The 19,013-nt window shown below is 39.6% G+C and overlaps 1 protein-coding gene across 3 annotated transcripts in view; it reads left to right on the top strand.

The window, feature by feature from the left end:
* The window catches only part of CTDSPL (CTD small phosphatase like), a 79,982-nt gene that overhangs the window by 38,577 nt on the left and 22,392 nt on the right, over positions 1 to 19,013 (top strand). For 2 of the 3 annotated variants that reach the window (XM_054390203.1, XM_054390202.1), the window contains exons 2-3: positions 10,092 to 10,246; positions 17,475 to 17,507. In XM_054390203.1, coding sequence (XP_054246178.1) covers positions 10,092 to 10,246; positions 17,475 to 17,507 — 188 coding nt within the window. The remainder of the gene's footprint in view (positions 1 to 10,091; positions 10,247 to 17,474; positions 17,508 to 19,013) is intronic. The other variant, XM_054390204.1, reaches the window with a different exon arrangement.

The raw sequence follows: 19,013 nt of genomic DNA, 5'->3' as shown, positions 1-19,013 counted from the left end.
AACTGATCCATCAAAAGTCTTTCTGGCTTAACTAGTGAGGGTGGATGAAGCTTGAAGTATAAAGCAGCAAATAAAAGTTTGTTGGTTTTGGGGTTTTTTTTTTGTCCTCACTGTAATATACATTTCTAGTAGATGTTTGTAAGTGTTGCAAGTATTAAATTAATTTTTGAAGAGTAATTTAAGGTTGGCTAAAGTCTACTCCATGGAAGCTAAAGCTGCAGGAGAAATTACTTTGGCAACAATTCCTGTAAGTCAGATTCTGTCCCAGCAGATGCACTCAAGTGCCTTTAGACTGATCCTGAGAAATCCCCATAACTGAAGATGCAACAATTAAGTTTATAATCAAAATCTGATGGTTTAATTGCTCCCAGAAGCACTAGAGTCAAATAACCTGCTAAATGAGAGCTGTTGCCTGTCCCAAAGTATCCACAGGGCCTGATCATAAAATTCGTGAGGGAAAATGGAGAAACAAAGCTTTTCCTTTCAAAGGAGCCCCTGTAGCAGCATTTCTGCAAGATGAGACTATTAGAGAAGAGCTGTTCCTAGGAAAGAGGAGAGAAAGTTACAAAAATAGACTGATTCTTTAGATTTGATATCTGAGTGAAGTATTTGCTTCAGAAAGTAGAGTTGGGAATGTTGCTGTCTCTATGGGAACATCTTTTAACTATATTTAGGAAAAGTAAATTAAGCTTTTTCTGAGATGAGTAAGGTTCTGGTAAGGCTTTGGTTGCAGTGGTATTTTTGAAGGCAAAAACTAGAAGAATTCTGTGTTGGGTTTGGTGAACCATTTGTCTCATACTTTTCAAGCCAAAAAGAGTACTAGAACTGTCACCTGTGTTTGAGTCAACCTGTTTGTGGCAGGAGGCAGAAAGAAGCTCCACTTCATTTCACAATCTCAGATTGTCAAATGTAGCCATTGGGGCGGGTAGGGGGAGGGAAGGGGGGAAACCCCAGAACATCCATTTATTAAACTGAACAAACTTGATAGGGAAATGAGCTGATCATAGGTGTGGTGCCCTCGAAGATTCTTTAGCTTGTTTTTCACTTTTTTGTTTGATCAGCATTGGTTCTTAGACTGGGGTTTTTGGTTGTTTGGTGTTTTTTGTTGTTGTTGTTTGCTTGCTTTTGTTTGGTTGTTTGTTGTTGGTTTGGGTGTTTGGGGGGGGGTTTGGTTGACTGATTGGGGGAGGGTTATTGGGGTTTTTTTGTTTGTTTTAAAATTATGCCAGCTTTGAGTTAAATTACTATTTGAGGAAAAACCTTTAGCCGCTTTGTCTGTGTAATGGCTTCAGATGCCCACATGTTGCTTGTTCATATCTGCTTTTCCTGTGTTTTAGCTACTCAGCCTTCAGTGATCTGTTCTTTTCTGCCTTTCCCACCACGTTCCATGTAAGCACAATCCAAGGCAGAGCAGCTCAGATACTGTACATACTTTTGCTCTATAAACACATGCTTGTTTACATTTGTTTCATTGCCGTTTTGATTCTAATCCCCTTCTGATGCCAGAGGGTATCAGCCATGACTAACAAACTCAGAGACATTTTGACCCCATGTGCTGCTCATGTTTCCATTTGTTTGTTTCTCCTTTGCCTTCTCTCCCGAGTATTTAAGAAATTATTATTAAATATCTTCCAGGATTTAAGAGGCCAACCTGGGAGCAATTCAAAAGAGTCAGGATACAAGAACATATGTTCTGGTTACTAGCTCGTGTTTGTTACTTTATGGTTGAAGGCAAACTTCAGTGCTGAGTCCTCATCTGTTAATGCTGCACGTAAAATAAAATGGAAATAAACCAGTTCCCTCTTTTTTGCTGCACAAAATTCAGTTCTGATTGACTGTTGCTGCTTGACTGTAAGCTGCCACTAATATCTGGCAAAACCTTCTTAAAATAAACGCCCTGACATATGTGCAGTTACTGCTCACTTCCAGCACCCTGCAGCAACTCAGCGTTGCAGATTTTGCATCTTTAAACTTCCGGATCTTTGCTGATCCAGCTTCACAGATCCCTGACGTTACACCGACATTGCAAACGCATCAAATTCCTTTTATCAGCAGAAAAGGCTGGTTTGGATTCCTAGGCCACATCTGCTGGTGAACTTTGTGCAGTCTGCCTTTTCTTTTTTTCTCTTGTACTAGAAGAAAGGTTGGTTTGTTGGCCGCCTGCTCGGGGCGGGACAGGAATGCGATGCATGCACAGACTGCGCAGTATTTCCTGTTCAACTGCCACCCCAAACCTCGGCGCTGGGAAAAGCTCCAGCAGCTCAGTCCTTGCTCAAACAACAGAAAAAGGCTGCAGCAGCTTCAGAAACGCTTCAGTTTTTATACAGAAAAGAAGGGGGTTTTGAAAAGTGAATCTGCCTGGTGTGTTTCAGCTTTCAGTGCATTGGATTCTGTAGCTAGTGCTTCTGTATTCTGCATAGGTCACTAGGGCTGAGGCTAACCATTAAACATTCTGTGGCACTGTAGGTACAGAGAGAGAGCCGCTTACAGAATCATAGAACTGTTTTGATGTGAAAAGACCTCTAAGATCATCAAGTCCAACTGCCAACCTAAGACCACTATGGCAATTAAACTGTGTCCCAAAGTGCCATGCCCACATGTCTCTTGAGCACCTTCACGGATGGTGACTCCACCTCCCTGGGCAGCCTGTTCTGATGTCTGACCACTCTTTCAGTGAAGAAATTTTTCCTCATCTCCAACCTAAACCTCTGCTGGCACAATTTCAGGTCATTTCCTCTCATTCTGTCACCTGATACCAGGCAGAAGAAATCGACCCCACCTCACAACAACCTCTTTTCAGGTAGTTGTAGAGAGCAATGAGGTCTTAATGTCACTGCAAAAAGTTGTTTATTTTGTAGCATGATACATCTCCATAACACTGCCTACAGACTTCAGTTAGCTTTGTTTTCCACCCAGCTGCTTTTGCCTTACTTGTGTTTTATTTTGACCAGAAACTTTTGAAGCTTCACTTTTGCATTGCACAAATTCTACTTCAGAAGTGAAAAGGAAAAAGAAGAAAGTAAAAACCTTTAAGTTTGATCACTTCTGCCAATGAACACACTAAACTCCAGTGCTGCAACCTTGCTTTATGTGTAATGTGAAAATGAGATGTAGGAGTTTATTTCTTTTAATTTATCTTTGTTTTCAAGTGCTTGTGGTCCTTTGTACGTGTGGCAGCTCTGTTACCATCCCAGCTAATGGGAGAGCAGCTGTGGGGTGTGGATAGTTACTTGCTGTGTTTACTAATGTGTTTTTTTTATCAGATGTGTCTTTGGAGAATTTATATCCATAGATTCCTCAGGAATGTATGAGGTGCTGTGGCTTTTCTCAAAACAGCAAACAGTCGAAGTCTTGTGGCTGTGAACAGTGGCTATGCATATAAGTGTGCATATATGTTTATACGCATAAAAATGCTGTATATCCTTGTAGCACCATTTTTAGTGTGTTCAGCAGCTCTTTAGTCCTACATGAAAAGGAAATGAGTGTGCACAGGTCAGTCTTGAAGACCAGGGCACCCCATTATTGGCCCTTGGTACTGTCTTGCAGGATGCCACATGCTGACCATGTGGATGGATGGCAGCATAGGACAGGTACTGAGCCAGCTTAGGCTGTTCTCTAGCTCAAAAGATAACCCAAGCAAGGCTGGGTGGGCACATTCAGCTCCTGATTGTGCACTGTCCAGCTCTTAATGTAGAAGGCAAAGATACAGCAGCTGCCTGGATCATCTTGCTGGTTGAACTGCTGGAGTGCTGCTGGAAGTGGGCATCTCCTAACTTCTCCTTTGTATTCCTATCCATCTCCTGTCCTTGGCTATTCCAGTGCAATACAGGGACAAAAAAGTTCTTTCCTGGATCAGAAGGAGACCCACTTTCCAGTCCTTTGGAGATACAGATCTACATGTGCTGCTTCTCAGAATTGGAAGTGGTCTCAGTGTGGCCTTGTTAGCTTGTCAGGCACTGAAGCAGGAAACAAAGTGCCCAAGATCTTGGCTGTTCCTTGTCAATTTGAAGATATTTTGCTCAGAACATAGTTCAGTGGGTTAATTAGGTCGTTAAAACTTGACATCTTCATTATGAAATGTGGATGCCCCTGCAGCAGTGGATCTGCCTTCGGTCTTCAGGCTGAATATATGCAGAGTTGGTAATTATTGATGCATTTCTTTTAACATAGCATTTCTTGATAGCAACCCTCCTAACTTTTTTAATACTGCAAGACTGAAAGACAGCACAGCTGTTTAAATCATGGCTTGTATGAGAAGCTGACACGTGATATGAAAGTTAAACCATCGTATGTATGTCCAACCCAACCTCAGTGTGCAGGTGAAGTGCTTTATGGTTTGGGAATTTGCCTTGGGACCCATTGGGGGTTTGTGCCATTTTGAGCCATTTCATGGTTTTCTTAACCTTCCTTGTCAGTTGCTGTTTTTTAAATTTACTAGCTGTATCTCAGGATGCATTGGAGAGGTGCATTGTATATAGGGAGCAGTGCTGAGTTCCCAGTCAAGCATTTAAAAGTGACTTCAGAATTTCCCAACTTTTTTATCCTTAGAAAATGAGCAATCCAATAACCAAGGGCAGGTATTTAATCCACCCAGATCTGAAGACTATAATAAATAATTTATGCAGGACAAAAGAAGATGTTTTTGCTTTTAGCTGTTGTAAGAAAAATATTTCCAAAGCCTTGTTTGGTTAGGTAGAGGTGTTTTTTACTTTGTACAGCTTTAGCTGTCTTGAATTAATATTCATCCCAATGATTTTTATCCTTTTGTCCTACATGAAAGCGTATTTTTATAGGACTTTCACAGGTATGGAAAGCAAACTGTGCTGATACCCACTAGGTAACTTCTCTCTGAATGGGATAAGCTGTGTTTGCATAATCGATCTTAGTGTACAGATGCAACTTCTGAGTTTGTTTTCCAGGACATCATGGAATGAGTTAACAAGAGTAATGTTTAGTGTTTCCTAGAATTGATAAAAGTTCATAAATCATATTGTCATTTTTTTTCAGATCCAATTGCAATGACCTACTTTAAACAGATAAAGCAAGATAAAGAAGGGACTATCTCAAAAGTAAAAATAAGTTACTTGGTTAATTTCTCCCTGTCTCCACCTCTTTCACCTATTTAAGCTTTTCTTTCTTGCCCTCCAACCATGCGATCAGCTCCATCCAGAGCAAACTCCTAACGCAGTGCATGGGAAAGGATTTGGTGGGGAAAGGAGAGTTAAATGTTTTGGAAAGATTTTTTTTTTCAAATTATTATTTCACTAAACTAATCGGGGATCTCTTCCTTCAAAGAAATAGTTTCAGTGGAAAAACCCAAACCTTAAGTTTATTTAATTATGTTGGGAGGAGGGAAGTTGCCAGCTTTGACTGAAATGAAGATAATTCTGGGGTATATCATGCTGAATATAAACAGAGCAATGTGATTATGTGTTGGAAGGTTAAAGCAGTTGTGGGCAGTTCCAGGTATGTAACAGTGCTGGTACTGCTATATTTTTTGCAAGGCTTACGTGGAAGATGAAAACTTTCAATGATAAAATGCAGATGGCACTTAAAACCAAGGTTTGTGGGCATCAGGTGTAGATTTGGCAGCAAGTATTGCAAAATAATTTCCATCCTGGTCAACGCATCAGAAAAATAGGAACTTTATAAGCAGATTTAATGACTTTCTGCTGCTTGACTGACTGTCTGTATCTTGAGTCATGTAGGATATAAAATTTTATTTTTCTAATAAGATCAGATACAGCCTCTTAAGATTGAGAAGTGATGCATCTCTAATTGTGTATAAATTTTGAAGAAAGGCTTTGTTTAATACCACTTCATTCTGATTTGTGTCTTTTCCATTTTGTATTCTAAACAAACTTATTAACAGAGAGCTCATGACACACAGATGTTCAGTTTATTGCATTTAGCAAGTTCATCTGTAAGTGCATGAAAAGTCTCTTCATTATCCAGTTTATATTATTTGGGAGAACTGGCTATTGCATTCATTTAATTAGGAAAAAATCAAATGTAATGAGCTCACTCAGGCACTGCAGAGGGATGGGCTGAATTAGGAGCCTTCCAATCATCCTATGGTGGCTTCCTGCAGCAGTAAGGGGTTTACTGTCTGATGGCTACACAGCAATCTGTTTTTGTAATTTCATACAACTACAGCAAAATTCCATTGGAGAAACCCGGAACTAAACTTTCTTAGAATACAGTGCAAGAGGAAAAGTATTTTTCCTTACTGTGTAACTTCTGCTGTTGTTCTCCCTCCAAGATAGTTTCAACAGCAGTGTGACTCTTCTGCCTCCAAAGGGTGATTTCAGTGAAAGGAGGTTTGAGAAGATGCTGTAGATTACTTCCATTAGCATGCTTTTGTATTAATTTCTACTATAACATTAGTCTGTAATATTTGGGGGTTGTTGATTGGTTCTTTTCTTCCTGTTCTCATTGTATGTATTGTATTTGTATCTCCAGACCATCCATCTTCAGCAGCGCAAGGTTTGTGGATTAAGCTGATATGGTGTAGGCAAAGTTCTACCTGGCATGCTGTTTGCATTCATCAACCTTCCAAAGACATAGCTCAGAAGTACTCTGCAACATTTCTTATGCAAACATTTAGTAATTAGGGTTTTCTGCATAGAACTAACTTTTTTTATTAACTTCATAGAAAAGGACCCAGATCCAGCCTAGGTACAAACTGGACTTTATTGTAAAATACAGGTTTGGCTATGGGAGGACTATTTCATGCATAAAAATTTGTTGCAGAATGAAATTTAATGTTACATTCTTATATCTTATGAAGTCCAGGAAAAGCAGGGGCTTATGATAAATGCTGTGTAAAACATTTCTGTTTTAAGCATTCTAATGTGATTATTTGCTGTTGCATTTTTAAGCAGAGACTGAAAGCAAACGACAGCATTTAGGAAGGGAACAATAGAATCAGAACCATTTCAGTTGGAAAAGACCTTTAGGACCATTGAGTCCATCCATTATCATAACTTTCCAAGGTGCTAAACCATGTCCCTCAGCACCACATCTATAAGCCTTTTAAGCACCTTCAGGGATGGGGATTCAACCACCTCCCTGGGGAGCTTGTTCCAGTGTTTGAGAACCCTTTCTGTGACAAAGTTTCTTCTAATATCCAAGCTAAACCTCCCCTGGTGCAATTTGAGGCCATTTCCTCTTATCCTATCAGTTGTTACTAGGGAGAAGAGACCAGCACCCAGGACACACAGCACTGTGCTTCCCATTTTAATTTCAGCATAGTTCAGCATTTAAGGTCAGGAAGGAGTTCTTGTCTGCATGATACTGCAACAAACTTGTTTGTGCTTGTGATACAGGTTTTCTTGAGTGATGTTTTGAAAAGCTCCTTCATAGCTGCACAGGTATCCATTGGGGGTTTCTCAGGGCATGTTTCTGCAAATTTGTTGCAAACAGAATGTGACATTGTGAGACTAAGTGTTTTACTGTAATTTATACCACCCATGGCCAGAGTTTGACATATGGTTTCTCTTTAACTAGAGTGCTGAAAAGCAGTGTTTAGATGGGTTTCAGTTTACAAATGCCTTCAAAGTAATGAAACGTTTCCTGGAACACACAGACACACAAATCTGTGCAGAGTTCTGCCTTTGTTCTGTTATCTGAGCAATGTGTACATGGTGAAAGTTTATGAAACCCATTTAGTTTTTGATGCTGGTGTGCTTTCCTCTTTACAGTAATTAATACCTGAGCTCCCTTAAGGCAGAATAGTATTTGGCAATTAAGGCAAATAGGTTCTGTGTAGAGAACAGAAAATTATCTGTTAGACACCTTGCAAGTGCTTTGAGAGAAGAAAATACTGGAATACTGATGTCTAATTTAGCCTGACTCTACAAAATCAGATCATCTTGGGTTTTTTTCAGAATGTACTGAAAATTTGACTCAAAATGTGCTTTCTTGTCAAAGCACACGTGTGTGCCTGCTCACCATGGCATCCCTGAAGTCTTCCAGGGAGGATTGGTTCCACTTCATACCCAAGCCATCTTTTACTGAATTTCTTTCTGTATATTAATAATTGCATTGTTTGTATTTCTGTTGCCAGTTGCCTTGACTGCACTTGCTATGGTTGGAGTATCTGGAGGAAGGTGGATGTCTGTGGTAGTCCCTAATAATCTGGGAGAGGAGAAGAGATGGGGAGTTACACAGTGATGTGTAATGGAACTGACTAGGAATTTCACTTACCCCTAGCTTTGGGATGGGGAGAGTCTTTTGTTCCTTCTAATGCAGAATGTAAATACCCTGTGTATTGTGTGGATGTCCATGGATGTGTTTGCTGCTACAACTTCCACAGCATCCTCTATACTCAGCATAATCCACCTTTTAAAGTTTTTCTATTTAAGATATGCTGCTGCGTAGCAGTGGAAACAAACAGACTAAAAATTTCACTTGTTCAGGCCTGTTTACGTGTATTGTAAATTAAATCATCTGTTAACTCTGAAAAGGAAACCGTTAATACCTATAGTCCAAAATATTCTGCTGCTCAATGGAGAGGGCAAGCTATTCCTGGCTAAGGTAAGGCAGCACAGGAGGGGGACATGCCTGGCTCTGGCATGCACAGTGGTTGGTTTGATGGTAACTGTTGTGGTAAAGCAGTTAGTTAGAAGCCAGATGACATGGTTGTCTCTCCTTCTGTTAACCATGTGATGTTAACAAGTTCAGTAGTGATAGCATTCAGTACCATATGTTGCAGTGGTATAGATAAACATCAGAATAAAAGGGCCTGCATGAAAGATGAAGAGGGTGCACCTGCTTGTCCTGATGCAGGCAAGCCTGCTTTATCAGGGGGATAGGACTAGATGATCTCCAGAGGTCCATTCCAGTCCCCACCATTCTATGATTCTGTCCCTGCCCTGGAAGAGAGCTAAAGCTGTCGAGTATTGCACTCCAACATAGGAAACAAATAATTGTAGTTAATAATAGGTCATTAAAATACTTGGTGATCAAATTGAGCATTACTTAAAATATTTTAAAACCTTTCTCAATGTCTGTTTTACTTTATTTCACCTTAGTTTCTTTTATTTTACTGTAGTATGTTTTGATATGTGTTAAAGATTTATCTTGGAAGGGTGAGTTTGAATCTTAGGGAAATCTTTAGATATCTTCTGTGTATTTCTTTTGTCCAAACTGTTGTTTTTACCTGCAAATATTAGTCTTTAAAAATGCTACTCTTACTCTCACTGAGCTGTATGCAATTTTTTTTACCAGTTTGGAGTTTTTTATCCTGGTATACCAGTAATCAAGTTGAACAGAAGGGCCAGGACTCCTGTTTAGGGCCACTCTCCCTAGACTTATTGCTGCAGCCAGCATTGTGGCTCACCATGCTGCCTCTGTGTTGTGTCTCTTGTCCTCCAGCATCACTGTCAAACAGTAAGAGAGGAAACTGAGAAACATCCCAGATCTGTTTTTTGACCCTTGCAGGAGATTAAATGTTCCACACATGATTGTGTATTTGGCTAGAAAATATGCCTGGGCATCAGTAAGCATTTATTGCATCTGTTATGGTTTAGGGCACACCTGTTTGCTTCCTGACTCCAGAAACATTTTAGCAGCAAGTTATTTAATGTGATTCACATTACAGTACCTACTTTGGATATTTCTAGGCAAACTCTTAATGTGATGTCTTAGTATGGCAAGACCTTTGATTTCATAGAGATCCAGGTTGGTTAGTAATAGGCAAATGTCACCATGTGAGTCTGTCAAGGGAAAAATATGTTAAAATGGAGGGAAAGGAGTCTCAGTTTGGTCAGACATTGAAACAGGCTGTTCAGGTGGAGTCACCATCCCTACAGGTGTTCAAGAAACACATTGAGATGGCACTTCAGGACATGGTTTAATGACTACAGTGGTCTTGGGTTGATGGTTGGACTCAGTTATCTTAGAGATCTTTTCCAACCAAAACAAATCTGTGATTCGTTATGGTGGAAAATCTCTGTAAGGTTATCCTAATACTCGAGAAGGGCTTCTGAAGTAATAACCATGCATCTCAAGTTCAATCATTTTGCTCTGGAAAGCTCTGTGCTACATGCACTTATTTTTCTGCTGTTTTTGTTTTTTGTTTTCCCTAGTGTCCCAATGTAATATCAGCTTGAAGAAGCAGAGGAGTCGAAGTATCTTTAGCACCTTATTCTGCTGCTTTCGTGACTACAATGTCGAACCACCATCTACCAACAGCACCAGTGCGCTTCCTCCTTTGGTGGAGGAGAATGGAGGACTTCAGAAGGTCAGGCTTTTTTCTTTTTTTTTCTTTTTTTTTTTGCTGTCCTATCAGTCTTCTATAACCAAAGTGTAGCTGTGCTTCTGAAGGTTTGTCTTAACAGGTTCTCTCCTGGAGAACATGAGTTACAGAGAAGTTTATTGGTTTGATGGTGAATCCTTAACACTTGCCTGCCCCACTGCAGTTTAAAACTAACTCTTCTCTGAACTGTGTTGGCAATATATGCAAACAACATTTAGAACATGAGGAAAGCACTTTAAAAAAAAAAAGTGGGCTTCTCATAGAAGTTCAGATGCTGAGTTGCCTCTGGCTTTGGTTCTCATTCGTAACTACAGGAAAGATTAAAATGTGTTCACTGGAGCGTAAGTGGTACCTCTTTGGGTCTCAGTTGAAAGGGTGTTCAGTGACATAAAAACAGTTCAGAAAGGGGGAGAAACATAATTGGAACTCTTTTCTAACCAGTTCAGCTATTTTTAATGCCTACTGAGCTCAGAGGTATCAGCTTTTGGCCATTTTTCTGGTTATTAAGTTCTGTTTACCTAGTAAGTCAAATTAATTGATACAAACTTTTAGCACTTCAAAGCACTGCATGTAAGAGCAGCATGCTGCTTTCATTGGCTTCTAGTAATTATATTGCTTTTCTGTATTCATAAAATCACGACACAGAAGATTTTTTATGTTCTTTTTAAATCATATAACACTGAGAGCATTTGTGTAATGAACTGCAGAATTTCAGTTCAATGTAGCAAGCACAAGAATGCCACCCTTCCCGTGCCAAGGTGGTGTTCATCACTCTCAAAGCTCCACTGGTGCCATGCTCTTAACTGAAACACTATTCCCCTCACGCTTTTCCAGGACTTTGAGATTGCAAATACATGGTGGGGGACAGCAGCAGGAACAGAGAAAGAGATGTTTCTCCCTTTTCACCCTTCTGCTCTTCACACTAATATTTCACATTTGACGAAGCTGACTTCTTGCCTACCTTGTCCAGTCCATTTTGGTTTTAATTTTGCTTGTTATATTTGAATTCTGAAAAGCTGAAAAGAAAGAGCAGAGGAACTATTTGGTGGGGGAGAGGACAGGAGAGCAAATTAAAATGATGGAGACTTAGAATACCTGTGGAGGTAAAGGTTGAACTGCAACAATTCATGCTGAGACTGCTCACGCAGAGGTAAAGTGTAATGAGAATTCCTCTGCCAGCACGAGAAATTGAATGTGCATTTTTAGACTTCTCTTGCTAGCCAAGGTCTGTTTTGACTGAAATGAGGGAAATCTAGCCTGGATGTGCTGAAGAGAAAGCTGAATATCATGTAGCATGTATGAGCACGTTCACCTGAGAACAGAAGGAACAGGAAACTAGTAAAATTTCCCTTTCCACCATGCAAGGGAATGGAAAGGAGGCAGAAGTGAGGCTATGAGCAAAATTACAGCTGAGAGAAAATGGGAGTTGATTAGAAAGCAAAAACACATAAAGAAGAGTTTGTTCTATACAAAATGTGAGTTAAAATAGTCTGGAGTCATTAGGTTTCAGGTTGCATTTTGTAAAACACTTAATAACTTTCTAAATATACCTTGAGCAAGTAGCTATATGTATGTTCACACATCCTCATTCTGTGCTATCTCCTTCAGCAGTTTTGAAATTGTGCAGTACTTAGACGGGAGCTCAAGATGCAAATCACAGAATTCATAGAATCACCAGACTACAACTTAAAGAGCAAAAATTTCAAGGAATATGTTAAAAATAATTAATATAAGAGTGCATTTCCTTCAAACAGAATGAAAAGCACTCAGGTACATACAGATCTTTGTAGGAGAAATCTGGTATAGCTAAGCTTCTAGGTAGTTCTTAAGTGAGTGCAAATAAACCTGTGACATTTCAATTTTAAATGTAGTATTAAAGACTATTTTTATTTTGAGTGCTAATATGGTTACTGGAAGTAGGAAAATCTTTAAAAGAAAGTAAACCCAGCACTATTGAAGATGTGGACATATTTGTAGATCAGGCAGGTGCTGTGGATTAGAGCTCTGCAGACTGCTTGGATTTGGTCAGCTTAAACTGAGCCTCTTGTCTAGATGCAGAAGTGATAAGTAAGTTGGGCATAAGTGCATGCAACAGTGAGCCAAAGGTTCTACACTGGTGAAATTAAACATCAAGAATGACAAAATTACCTGCTTTGAGAGAGAAAAGAAAGCTGCCAGCACACTGCTTTAATTTCTCTGCTCTTTAATTAAAGCTCTTCTTGCATTATATTACATGCCAGGCTAGAATAGTTTAAATTCTGTTTAACTTATATCTGCTATTTCTTTTGTGTGTTTTATTATTTATTTATCACATCACAGGTGACCTGTGACCATGGCCCAGCCAATTCATGTGTTGTGACCCTTCAAAATCAGAAATAGAGAATTGCACAATGTTAAATAGTTACCCTTAGAAACCATGGATGCACTTTTCTTCTGTTCTTACTGTTCAGTAGAATTGTTACATGAAAACTGGTGATAAAAACTTCACAGGAGGGAAAGGAATGGAGAAAGCTTCTGCTGGTTTCTGCTATTTGTTCTATGATTCTGGCATATTCTTGAAGTGACAAGCTAACTTCCCTCTAATTAAGGGTCTCAACTCTTTAAATGCTAACCTGTTGTACAGGAGGAGAGCAGGGAAGAGTATTTTATAAAGTAATTGCAAACATAATTCTGAAACTTTGTTCAGAGTAATTATGTTGTGCAGTTCAATTTTTTTATTATTATGCTGCATTAGAAAAGATGAAATCAGTGTTTCAAATGACTCAGTGCTTCCTTTAGTATTTTACCAAATGATATGACTTGATTATGCCTGACAAGTCAAGTGTCATATCAACTCCTTCATAGGATTGGAAGAAGACACCAAACTGGGCATGCTTTTGAATAAACAAGGTTTTTGAGCACTAACTTCTATTCCATTAGGAGGAATAAAAAGTCCCAAAACTTCTTTAAAGTACTTTTGTTTTTAAACCTTCTACTCACAGAGCAGCTGCTTGTCCAAGTGTGACTCTGATACTGGTAATGAATGTCCACTCTGTCTCTAAGATTTCAATACACCATTTTCAATAATAACTTGTATTTACTGAAACTATTGTTTGATAGCTATTTTTAAGATGTGGCACCTTTTTAGTGCAGCACAGAGATGTCATATCTATTACTGTGGGTATCTAGCCTGCCTGCAGCTTGGATGCTGAGCCAGATGTGTCATTGGGAGCACACAAGTGTTCAGCCTCATGAAATCCTTGCGAATTTTTTCCTGCCTCCTCAGCATCAGGCAGCTCACCAACACTTCCAGCCAGGTTTTCTTTTTAGAATCCAGAGTGTTGGGAGAAGGGAGTGTCTTTTATTCTCTTCTGAATAAATTCATATCTCAATTTCTGTTCTTCAGTGAGCAGCTTTTTCAATTTGTGCATTTTCTGGGTGTAAGTTGTTGGTTTTTTTTTTCCCTGGGTAAGTTTGCTACCTGAGCTTTAAAGTGTTTCCAGATACAGATTTCATTTGCAGGCCTCAAGGAGGGATCCAGATCAAGGTGAGAAGAGCTAGATGCAGCCTCGCTCTTTCTTCCCTTTGTTTTCAGTCGTGGTGGGTGAGGGAGCTCTGACAAGTCTCTTGGCACTTTGCCATTTCACTTGCAGCCCGCTTCCACTAGAGTCATCTTTGCTTTTGTTTCTAAAGTCAGGCAGATGGCTTGTGTTCAACAAGATGAAGCATGAATGAGGCAAGGGGGTTTTATACTTGTTGGATTAGAGTAGGTCTTGGTCCACGCTCATAGGGAAGAAGGCATAATTAGAAGAAGGTTTATTCTAGGGGCAGCAGCTGCTTGCCTTGCTTTCCCTGTTACAGGAATGAAGCCAGAAAGGTCAAGTCCTTGTATTTCCACCTAACCCATCTTAACCACTACAAAAGGTCATCTCCTTCTCACCACTGCTTTTTGCTGCACAATGCTGTCATCTCCAAGGTGATGCTGGAAAGCAGTTTTGATGACCTATTGTCATGTCTCCAACACTCATCCGCTTCAGGAATCTCTATTTATAACCCAGTGCAGGAAAAAGAATCTTCTCTATCCCACGTGAATATGGTTCACCAAAGTGAGAAAAATGGCTTGTAGTGAGCACTTTCTTGAGGTCAGAAGACACGTAGAGGAGTAGCATGAGCATGGACTCTTTGATGTTGAGACTACTAACAGCATGCTTTCCAAACAGACATGGAAACCAGTCTCAGTCTCCAGTGTGGAGGGAGATAATGGAGATTAATGTAGATAAGAGTACATTTCTTCTGCTTAACCTGCGCTAAACTGAGCAAGAAAATCCTTAGCACTTGATTCTCTTGGTCACCATCAGAGTGCGATATGGCAGGTCTATTTAGACAACAAAATCCCCTCTGCATACCTATGTTTGGTTCCTCTCTCTGCATACTCATTCCTGACTTTCTTTGCCTCCCAAGAAGTCTTCTGTGTTACAAAACAAAGCTCAATATTCTGAGTCAGTGAAAGAGTCAAATAATAACTCCTGTTACTGTTTTTAAAGCACCTATCACAGTCTAGTGCAAGCTTTGTGTTAAAGTAATGAATATGATAGATTTGTTCTATCAGCTTCTTCTCCAAAGGAGCTATTCTTCAAAATGAAACAGCTCCTTGTCACAGAATTAACCAGGTTAGAAAAGACCTTTGAGATCATCAAGTCCAACCTATCACCCAACACCATCTAATCAACTAAACCATGGCACTAAGTTCCTCATCCAGTCTTGTTTTAAACACTTCCAGGGACAGTGACTCCACCACCTCCCTGGGCAGCCCATTCCAATGGACAATCTCTTTCTCTGATGAATTTCTTCCTAACATCCAGCCTAAACCTCCCATCTTTGAATACAGACCATTCTCATAAAAGCAAATTAGTGTGGCCTGTCACTTGATGTTCATTGATCCTCTGTGTGATCATAGACAGACAGCATCAGTGAAGGGACACAGTACTGAAATTGCATATCTCAAAATGAAGTAGCTAAGGGAAAAGGCAGGATTTATCATTTCATCTGTATGTATTGTGCCATGAAAAAAAGCCATCTGATTTCAACAGCTGGACAAATCAGTTTCTGGGTTATCTTAGCAGTACAGTGGGGGAATTTTGGCATTCTAGGAACAACTTTATCTTGTTACCAGCATCAGGAGCTCATGGAAAGACTTCAACAAATGCAGTCATCTGTCATCTATTTCAAACGATAGTGTTACGACCTATTTCCCTTCCTGTTCCAAGCTATCAGGAAATGAGGCAGGACTCTTGAAAAAAGTTTTCCCATAGCAGGCTTGTTTTTAAAACACATTTGCCTGTTCCTGTACACTAAATCTTTACCAGCATTTATCTTTCTGCTTGTTTTTCCAGTTGTCATCTTTACCATTTTGATCTTTGGATAGGCGGTTTTAGGGTTCCTCTTAGGAAATTGGCTTGTTTTTCTTGGGTTTTGATACAAGAAATTCTGCAAGAAAAACAAAGCAAGCAGTAATGCAAGTCCTTTAGCAACTTAAATTCTGGATTCCCATGAAAGTCAGGCTTAGCAGTAATACCATTAGATGCAGCTCCTGCTCTGGGAGATTGCCAAAAAAGCACATTGCACCACAGAGATGCTTCTTCAAGTCTGTGGGAAAACCTGATGTGAAATGTGCCTATATTTGTGCCCACAAGATAACCTATTACTGCAACTGTAGGTAGACCTCTGCCTCCTGTATACTGTTTTCGTCTGTTGACAGATGATGAGCTCCAGTTGTATTTTGTTCTGTCTACCAAACAACAACAAAGCCTTTAAAACAAAGCAAATCAAAACTTCACAATCTGTGCTCTGCATGCACAACCATCTCCTTGATGGCTTCGTCACAGGCAAGATAATCCAATTGGCACCTACTCCCATGGCCCACAAACTTTGGATGATGTTCCACTAACAGGACATGTACACTGGACTGTATTTTAATTCTTCTTCCTGTCATCTTGAGGAAACTTTGGGTTCTTGCCAGGGTTTGTGTGTGTTTGTTTTTATAGAAATCAAGAATTTATCACTAAAGCAAACTTCTTGATAGTTCATGGTAATTGCTGCTTTCTAGCACTTCATCAATTTCTCTGGCTTTTGGTCAAACTTCAGTAAAACTTTCTACTGTTGTAGCAATAAAAGGAAGGCTTTAAAAATAATTTTCAATTCCTTTCATTTGTCAGTGATCACAGAATCACAGAATGTTAGGGCTTGGAAGGGACCTTGAAAAATCATCTAGCCTAATCCCCCCTGCCAGAGCAGGATGTGTCAACACTTATGACAGACTCCAAAACAAGTGAGCACAAGACTTTTTCAGCTGGAAGAGGATGTTCTTAATGTTGAAAGCAGTTCTTTCAATATATGGTCAGTCTGCTGGTAGTCAGAGCCTGTATTGTCTAAGTAATTACAGATTAGATTAAAATCATCTCAGTAAGCACTGTCTCTGCACATGCAGTACCCACCAGAAAACAAATACTTGGTTTTAACAGATTAGAAAGATTAGGAAATACAGTTCCTGCTTCCCAAAATGTCTTACCTATGGAGTTGGTAACCTTGTGACCAGCCTCTCCATTTGGAAAGTGTAAATGGAAGTGTCCCTGCCTCCATATGTCAGGCCCCAGGCTGAACAGGAAAGGTCAAGTTGACCAAGACTGCCTTGCCCTCTCCCAAGCACAACAGAAAAGTGAGACCATGGGAAGAACACTGATACTGATCCCCCTGAAAGTGGGTTTCCTTGGATTAGTTTATCATCATCATATTTTTCTCAGACATTCGCCTCTCACCTGAGGGAAAATACGGTGTTTTCTGAGGCAGATGTCTCAAAGTCAGCTTTGAGGAGTGGGCTTCTGCCCTGCTGAGCCTCTTGTTGCTGCAGTGAAAATGAACAGATATACCCATGAGTGCAACTTAAAGCTGGAAGAGTTACAATAAATATAGGTACTTCCTTATTATCATCTCCTATTAATCCTAGCATGGGTTTTACCAGCCCAGTCTCCTAAAAACCATAAGATGCCAATACACTAACCAATCATTTCAGCAACTAAAATGTAAGATGCTATTTTTTATTTTTTTACCCTGGTTTCTTGAATACTTTGAACTTTTGGTTTAAAATGTTTGAGTGCTACATTTACTGCTTCAGACCTTTGTTCAACTCTTTAAAAGCCATTACCCTTACAGTGATTTTTTTTTTCTTTTTCCTCAGGGTGACCAGATGCAGGTCATGCCTATACCAAGTGTATGTATTTTTATCCCTTTTTCTTTTAATAATTTTCATAACTTTTGCTTTGATTCATTTTATGTTGCAGTCTAACAGGTCTGTTTGGTGTTGCATGTTAACAAAAGGTTTTTATGTTCTGCCTGCGATGTTGTATACTCAGAGATGAATTGAACTGTACCTGATGTACAGGGACAGAAAGAAGAGTTTGGGTTTCCATCAGTTAAAGTTCTGAATTTTTATCATTTTGAAAACATGAAGTAGTTTGAAAGTTGAATTAACTTATAATAATAGATACAAAGGGTGACTCATCATCAATATGTGGGACACAGTTAAAAAAAAAAAAAGCCTTTCCTCTATAGTCCAGTTGAAAAGAACAATTAGAAGCTGCATAATTTGTTTCAAACAAGTTCCTGTAGGAAAAGAAGGGGTGCACTGCCCATAGCTGCAATGCTGCACCCATTTGAGGTGATGCTCTCAGTGTCAGATGCTGGGCCTTAATACTTCTGTTTATCTTCCCTGGGTTAAACTTGGCATGCCATTTGGAAGGGGAAAAAAAAAGTTCTTCAAACTGAAGGTTTTGATTGAATTGAGTTTAACCTTTTTTGGTCAAAAACCCTCTCTCTCTTTTTTTACTTATTTATGTGGATGAAGACGCAGGCCTTTTAAAACTGGAAGTACTTTTTTCTTTTATTTTTTTTTTCATCTTCTTTGCTGTTTATACTACTTTATTATTGCAGTTTTCCAGTAAATAGCAGTGCTGATGTGTGGAGTTACTGACACAGCCCTCTTTCTTGAAATATTTGGTAGTCCTACAGGCCTGAGTATTCCCCAAGACACCATTTTTGTAACTCTGTCCCTTCCTTCTCATGTAGTCCAGCATTACAAGGCCTCTTGTAAGAACCCTGTCCATGGCAGTAGTGCCAGGAGATTGCTGAAACTCTGCAGATCATCTCCCTCCTTCACCACTTTTTCTTGGACATTTAAAAACTGTTAGAAATTACCCTCTTCTGTTTACCTATTGCTGCTAATACAAAATTACTTCTGTTATGGCTCATGCATATGTTTGCATGCGTGCGTGTATGTATTTATACACACACGTACCTGCATGCAAACTGTCTGAATCTTTGGATATATGAAGATAACTGATTTCTAAATTTCTCTTATATACCTGCCAGATTCTGCTTGGTGACTGTAGTTGCTCTACAAGTAGTTATTTGAATGCAGAATGTTTCCCCTGGACTAAACCTCTGCCTGAGAGTGAGTGTAGGTGTTCATGAAATAAGAAGTGTAGGTCTTCCATCCCTGGAGGTGTTTAAGGCCAAGCTGAATGAGGTTCTGGCCAGCCTGATCTAGTGTGAGGTGTCCCTGCCCATTGGCAGGGGGGTTGGAACTAGATGATCCTTGTGGTCCCTTCCAACCCTGATTGATTCTATGATTCTTAATGAAAAAAAAAAATCAAACAGAGCAAAATTTGGAAAGGGCAAATGATTACAACTTTGTCAGGTCCAAATAAGGAGGGAGGTA

Source organism: Indicator indicator, chromosome 20 (genome assembly GCF_027791375.1).
Source record: "Indicator indicator isolate 239-I01 chromosome 20, UM_Iind_1.1, whole genome shotgun sequence".
Lineage (NCBI taxonomy): Eukaryota > Metazoa > Chordata > Aves > Piciformes > Indicatoridae > Indicator > Indicator indicator.
This window is presented reverse-complemented; position numbering and strand designations above follow the sequence as displayed.